This window comes from Varroa jacobsoni, unplaced genomic scaffold (assembly GCF_002532875.2).
Source record: "Varroa jacobsoni isolate VJ856 unplaced genomic scaffold, vjacob_1.0 contig01887, whole genome shotgun sequence".
Taxonomy (NCBI): domain Eukaryota; kingdom Metazoa; phylum Arthropoda; class Arachnida; order Mesostigmata; family Varroidae; genus Varroa; species Varroa jacobsoni.
In genome coordinates, this window is record NW_019214715.1 from 14284 (window position 1) to 21770 (window position 7487).

At 40.2% G+C, this 7487-nt stretch overlaps 1 protein-coding gene across 2 annotated transcripts in view; it reads right to left on the reverse strand.

Moving 5' to 3' along the window:
- LOC111272265 (uncharacterized) overlaps positions 1–7487 on the reverse strand; it is a 29148-nt gene that overhangs the window by 10366 nt on the left and 11295 nt on the right. For both annotated transcript variants that reach the window (XM_022853603.2, XM_086973219.1), the window contains exons 3-7: positions 6995–7215; positions 6358–6707; positions 3292–3536; positions 2312–2917; positions 836–1034 (exon numbers count right to left, since the gene is read on the reverse strand). In XM_022853603.2, the coding sequence (XP_022709338.1) occupies positions 836–1034; positions 2312–2917; positions 3292–3536; positions 6358–6707; positions 6995–7215 (1621 nt within the window). The remainder of the gene's footprint in view (positions 1–835; positions 1035–2311; positions 2918–3291; positions 3537–6357; positions 6708–6994; positions 7216–7487) is intronic.

Consider the following 7487-nt stretch of genomic DNA (forward strand, 5'->3'; position numbering starts at 1 on the left):
TATGCTTACGCTCGTTTTGAGATAAATGAAACGAAAAAATAATGGATTATCACTTTTTTGAAGGCACTCATCCTCGGCAATGACTTTTGCTCTACAGTTTTTTGCTCTAAGCGAAAAATTAAATACGCCTTGGCCTTAACGAAACGTCCGTGCGTTATCGCAACGTTATAGTATAAAAACCTGTGAATTGCCGAAGGGTCCTTTAAAAAAAGTGAAAAGGAAGCTTATAAAAAAAAGCAACGTAGTGCTTTTTGGCAAGGAATTTCGGTTAATGGTTTGTATTAGCTAAGCTCTAAGCAGTCGTATATTTCGCGAAGTCAATTTGGTTGTTAGCGATCGCTCGTTCCGCTCTGAGAGAAGGATGTAATTATTATTCGTAAGTAAAGCAAGCTTGGCCGAAGGCCGTGAGGTGATGCTCGTAAATCGCTGCCTAAGCCTGCCATGCGACGATGTCCAGAGTTTCGAATAAGGTTGACTATTTCGGAGCAATAGAGGCTCTAACAATTTATAAAGTAGAGAAGACATTATTGAGAGACAATTATACACAATATCGAATCTCCACATTTTTTCTCCTAGCATAGCCCAAATTTCGATGCTCCTCTGCCCAGTGTCTACGGGTTATTTCCATAAAGCTATATGAGCTGCTGTTCTTCTAGACACAAACGGCGCGACTCACACTCGGTATTTTAACATAAAACCCGTCTTGTTACATAGATCACAACGGTTTTTGTTGTAAGAAATCTTCGTCAACATTTGCAAAATATATGGCTTTATCTAGGAAGACACGTACGGGATCTTTTAGCGTTAAACGATGAAAAGAAGCAGCTCTACACACCTGAACGGGTCCTGGTAGTCTGACGGACTCTGGATTTCGTCTTCCGTTGTATCTGGCGGTCTGGGAGGTGATGCGGGCGAGAACTCAAGTGGGTCCGGAAAGAAACGTTGACCCAGGGCAGCGGCGTCGGATTTTGAACGCGTACGAGGACTGTGCTGTAGGGCCTCTTCGCAAAACTCCTCCCAATTTCGTAGAGAGCCTGTGGTTGTGTCAATCAAATGGGGGAACGAAGCACATCAATTACACTTGCTACTATAACTACTATTAGCTGGTCGTTGAATTTGTTGGCAGGCAAGAGAGTCAGATGTGTGGGTGGATGCGTCTCGCCTTGGCTCGTTGATAAAAACAGCTGATTGAACCCTTCAACTACCACGGGGCTCTCAACGTTTCGTTTCAGAAATGGATATTAACTTTAGATTGAACACTGGTGTTCTGGATCAAAAAATATCTACGGAATAATAGTGGTTTTACATTAAGTTTTAGATGGAGTTGCGTAGTAGTGCATGGAGCTCTTCATTGATGTACTGATTATTATTACTGTTAACGTATAGTTTTTCTTTATCTACTTGAATATACTTTTGCTAACTTTATTGTGCGCTTGTTTATACAAGGGCTTTTTTGTTTAAATAGTCTGTGTTAAATAACGAAATTCACGCAATAATAGCGATCTATTGTTATTCTTGTGTTCATGACTAGTTTTAATTTAAAAATATTTATATACTGATGCGTAATAAAAGTTATATCCTATAATGGCGGGCATTCAATGGCTGTTTTATTTTTCTTCGAAATATAACGATAAAAAATATATGCATATAACCGACCGTTCTGATAAATTGTTATACTATTCTTTTAGGGGAGACGATTCCTCTCTACTTGATTTTTTTTCTTATAACGTTTTACATATAAGTGAGCAACACAGCACAAACAGTGCTGTTATTTCGCTTTGCGGAGAGCAGCACTATGTAGTTTTCATACGGAGACCCAGTCCCTGATTTAACCACTTGCACCGTCGGTAAACAGACAGATGAAACAACTTATATTACACTGTGTAATTCCCTTGGAGAGCATGAAAAAAATAGAATGCCACGAAGAGGAAATCAACGTGTCAAGGTCCATTGATGTTTAATCGTCGCCAAAATAATCTAATTATATGGGCTGAGTGTCAAAGCTCCAGTTTCGATCGAATATTAACCTAAATCTTAGCCGGTGTTAGGCATATAGTTTATAGTCTTACGATAAAAAATTTGTCATCAAGTTCTCATGAGTGGCTTACAAGGGAGATTCGACGAGTGGTCTGGACCAGCACATATATATATACGTATGCCAGCGTACATAACTAACTGAAATCAATTATCAATCCGTTGTCATGCTACAGGGATGGTTCTAATGGACTTTGCGTGTTTTATTATATGTTTTGTAAATGTAGTACAAATAATCGGAGACCAAATCCCCAAACAGCCTTTTCGAGAGATTTACCTTTTCGCGGACTTTTCGCCAAGTTACCACCAGCATGTTGTCCGGGCAAAGTGAGCTTCAACCTATCAGGAGATCTCACTCCACTCGGCCCCGATGATGGGTAGCCTTGGCTGGCTCCACTCTTCGGCATTTCTCCAGTTGGTTGTTGTTGTTGTTGTTGTTGAATGTACGCTTCTAGTGGCGCAACATTAATGGGTGTCGTCGATCGCGGCCGCTCGAGCGGAATCGTGACAAGCTGTTGACGCTGGTGTGACGGTGCAACCGTCTGTTTTTGTGGGGTACGCGGTGCGGCAACAATGGCGATGTTGTCATCTCTCCTGCTTTTTGCGTTCTCATCTTCGATTTTTTCGGTAGGTGCTTCGTCTATTTGAACTTCCGGTCCACATGAATGTAGGCTCAATAGCTGTAGTTCGTAATCATCGTCGTCTTCTACATCAACCGAATCTTGGGCCGGTAGCAAACGCAGACTCTCGAAGCGATCGTCACTTGTCTGAGGGCGAAGTTTGCGTCTTCGCCGACGCGTGGCGCTTGCTCCGGCAGGCGAAGACAGGTCGGCCAAACCATCGTCGTCGGCGTCGGGCGATCCAATACGTTCAGGGGCGTAATCTGATAAACCAGATATCAGAAATTCAATCCATAGATTAGATATTGTTTAGACGTGGTGGATCGTCGTAAATGTGAGTTTCGAGCTTTTGTAAGTAATATTGACTTGATCCAAGCAAACGAAAACTCTTTATTTCTTCATTTGATATATCTTTAGTCTGTATACATCCTTCATTTGATCTTATAATTAAGCTTTTTTATTTGCGAAGTGGTATAGCTATTTTTCTATGCGTTACCCAAATTGCAACGCGCGCCTTGAGAATGCCATAATGCTATCTATAAAGTGACCTTGCTTCAATGCCAGCTCAAAGTCATCGAGCAGACCTAAATGCTAGTTATTATTAGTCTTAAATAACATTGAACGTGCCAGTGCTCACCTGTGTCCGATTCCCGATCGGAAACACCATTGTTCGTCTGAGCGGTTGATCCTGCCGGCAACAGTTGACTGCCTTCAGGCTGCGATCTGTCCTTGCAGGTGGGTGAGGTATCAAACGGTGCATCACCTGCTTCAGCGAGACTGCTAATAGGTTGATCTTGTTGTGTTTGCTGTCGTTGAGGTACTGAAGACGAATTCTTTCGAGAATGCGATGCGCTCGGTATATCCGCGATCGACTGGCATGATCTGAAATGTCCACGAACATCGATGAAAACAGCGCACCGGTGCTCGAACGAATTCAGCAAAAAACTCGTTTCATTGACTCACTACAGCTGTTGAAAAAGGCGATGCTACATCTTCTCGTACTTCTACGATAAGCCACGAAAAACGACTCAAATATATTTAAGTATAGCGATCATTATTAGTATTACCAGTAGTATTTGAAGATCTGGAACTTTACACAAGTAACAACTAATGTATGTTCATACGGACTCATTGTCAGCACGAATCCGTTAACTGACCACGCTTCGCATCGGGGGGTAGCGTTATCTAAAAACGCAGTTTTTAATATAGCAGACCTGCTAGCTCGTATTCGAATAAAGAATCTAAACAAGTATGTATCGTGAGTACAGTACGGTATCGTATAGGGTATACTGACCGCAAATACATACGTTTATATTTCGTTGTATTAGTCACTAGCGGCGTGCATCCATATGCTTATTTTTTATGCATGAAAATATATAATTACTATAGCTAATAACTCGTGATTAGAGCCTCCATGCTGACTCATAATGATGATGATGATGATCTCGTTTTTACGTGCTTGCACGTGAAGAAAAGAACTACAGCTGAACAAGCTATTATAGTACGAAGAGTGAAGACTGTTTGTTTTCGTAAAATTCATAGAAGATCATCAAGACACATTATGTTTAGACTGTAAAGATCATTATCGTTAATAGAATATTAGGTCACATTAGGCGTTTAGCATACTCTAGAAGATCGTTCTTATGTTTTTATTTCGTCGTTCTAATGAATCTTCTTTGCCAATAATAAACATTCTTCTATAGAGAAGAAACAGGTATATATTGTAAAAAGCCTAAAACAAAATAAGCTTCATCAGCTAATTTGATATTCAGCATTAATTGTTGTAGTGGCTCCAATACAAACTCTTTCTATTTTACCTTAATTCACAGTAGAAATCTCTTTAACCGTTATGATGATAACCTAAAATACGATTTGTTTGTAAAACATTGTAAAAGAAGCCTTGTTGAAACATTGGTAACCTACAAGTTGATATGGACGAGCTTACATGAAATCGGGTGAAAGTCAATTTTCAGGGTTAAAACGACGTCAGGTTTACTCTCGACAGTATGCGAGCTTCATTGTACATTTATTTTCTTTTATTTTTCTACATTTTACCTTCCTACCAGTGTAGCAGATGTAAAAGTGTCAAATGGCTTTTTTGATTACCAGGTAACCTTCTCTCACCTTGTATCTAAATGAGCTCAAATATTCTTTCAAAAAAAAAAAAACTGAAAAATCCTAAAAAAAAAATACTACCTGACTGACGCTCAGCTCACTCACCATGAAAAAGTGCTAAATGCGCAATGAAGACAGATGTTTAAACATGTCATCGAATAGAGTTTCTACCAAAAGCTATCCTGCACCCGAGTTCCGATCAAGCAAGTATGGCTGCCTTTCCAGATTGTTCCCAGTGACTGGAAGCACTTAGAGAACGTTTTGCTGCTTAACGTAGAAATCTACACGGTCCTCGTGTCCAAACACAAGCCAAAGCAACATGACTTCTATGAATTTATCACCTTAATTATATTCACTGTTCATTAACATCTAGTAAGGTATCGCATGTTTGATGAAGGCAAACGTGACAAGACTTAACAATCGTCAAGTTGCCTTCGCACCAAATTTCAGCAACAGACTTCATTCGGGCATCACTGATAACTGTTCAACTGGAGCTTCTCAGTCATCTGTGTGTCTCTGTTAAGTGAATACATGTTATTTGTAGTTGGCGCGTTTCTTACCCACCCCGCAACAATAGCGGCTGTATTCTTTGTTTGCGGGATGTGGCGAGGTTGCTTGTCGGACACCACATCGCTCGAACTGTCGCTGATGGTACTCCTATATATTCATAGCATGGATATATAAGAATCGTTTATATAAAGATAGGCGAGCAATTCGTTAAGGAATACTAGTTAATGTTTACTTATTCTATCTATACGAGTATTCAACAGACAGACGAGCAGGTGCTGATGCATATGGCGCTCACAGGCCAGGTCAAAAACATGGACACATCCGTTCGTGTATATATTTTGTGGACGTAAGCGTACATCCTCGGTATATCAAGGATTGCGAGAAAAAATTGAACGGATGAAAAAGTATAGAAACTAATAGGCGCTTAGCATGAAACAAATACCCTACGGATGCACTCTTCTTATAGACAACGATGACAAGACGCGTTTAGCTTACGTTCATGGTAGCATTGCGAGATACTATGCAATTCGTCAGTATGTGTACCAGTGCATACAATAACCACGGAGTGAATTAAACTTGGTGTCGTTTGGTGTGGTAACTTTCATATAGCATATTACAGGTTTCTCCTCAGTTCAACGACGATTGCGGTTTATAGTAAATGGCTGATTATTCGAATAATGCATTTATTGAAGCAGAGTTCTAGGTAATGATTAAGTTTGTAAGTTGTCTTAGCAAAATAAATATAAACTTTATGCATCCCTTGGTCATTTTTGTGCAGATAGGACGTTCAGCGACTGAAAAAGTGTGCTTCGAAAAGCAAGCATTCGATTACTTCCAATGAAGATCCAATCTCCCCTCTTGTATAATTCCAAAAATAGATGAAGTGCTTCCCTTTTGTTGCTAGATTTACACAAAAAAAAAGTTGGAGACAGTGCAGTCTGCATGTGTTTACAAGTGAGCGTAAATCAACAGCGGGCTGTTTTTCGTTGTCGAAGGTTACTCATGGATTTAAAAAAATTGGAGTAAAAAGAATGATATCTATCTTTGTGTAAAGTTATTATTTGCTCTACCTATGTACCTTTCAAGTCGGGCAGATAACGGAATTCTTTCTTCTTCAAACTTTAAAAGCGATTCAAGTATCGCTTCCGATGTAATGGCTGTATCCGACGCCATACTGGCTGTTATTGTAGCGCCCGAAAATTTCTGCCCAGGAAACCCACTACCTTCACCCTGGTCAATCGAGCTGTCCTCGTGGGGTAAGCGTATCTGACAGTTTTTCTCGTGGATCATTGCATGAGTAACACCCACTTGATCCGCCATAATTTCTTGGAAAGGAGGCTGTCCCTCGGGCGTATGCCTGGAGCGGTTGTCCATTTCGTGCACTTCCTTTTCGGCGCTTTCCCCTGCGTTCGTTACCTTAAAGACATCCTGTGCAAAACCATGTGTCACGATAGTCGTATCATGATACAGCAGTTCTACGATAAGGTCAACTAGAAATTACATTACGTCATTGAGTTACAGTCAGAGATTATTGACTCTCAAATGACAATAATAAATTTAACACAATTCAATTCGTTTAACCTTTTACCTATCTATATCGTCTGGATAATGAAACGCCCCAGCTTTGCCTCTCTAAAGAAGCTAGGCAAACCCTCTGCTAGTAGATATCTTTTTGGTTCGTTTAACAAATCGTTCTACTATAGAATAACATACACCTTTACTGGAGGGAAATTTTGTATTTTGCCGGGTCCATCCACAACGTCAGCTGCCTCTTCTTCCTCGTCCCTGTAGGAGCTTTCTTCAGTTACTGACGTCGTTAGAGAGGACTTTGTTCCTGTTGTAGGATTGTGACAGTAATGATAATCGGCCGTAGCTAGAGGATCAGTAACGACCAGCCCCGCTCGGAACCCTTGCAGAGGCGAAACGTTTCGACTGTCTGTAAAGCGAACAAGAAGACGGAACAACGAATGTACTTTCAACAATATCGATTAGCATGAACTTCAATAATCTATAAAAAATTAATCAGGTACGTTTTGATCCTTTTAGATTTTTTCGGTTACAGTAAATATTTATTTTAAAGAAAGAAAACCGACCTTCAGCTTCTGATTGAAGCCATCTGCTGCAAGCGCATATACTATTTTATTTGTAGAAAAATAGATGAACGTCCACACTTGATAATACTCTGATTGATCATACTAATAGTGATGT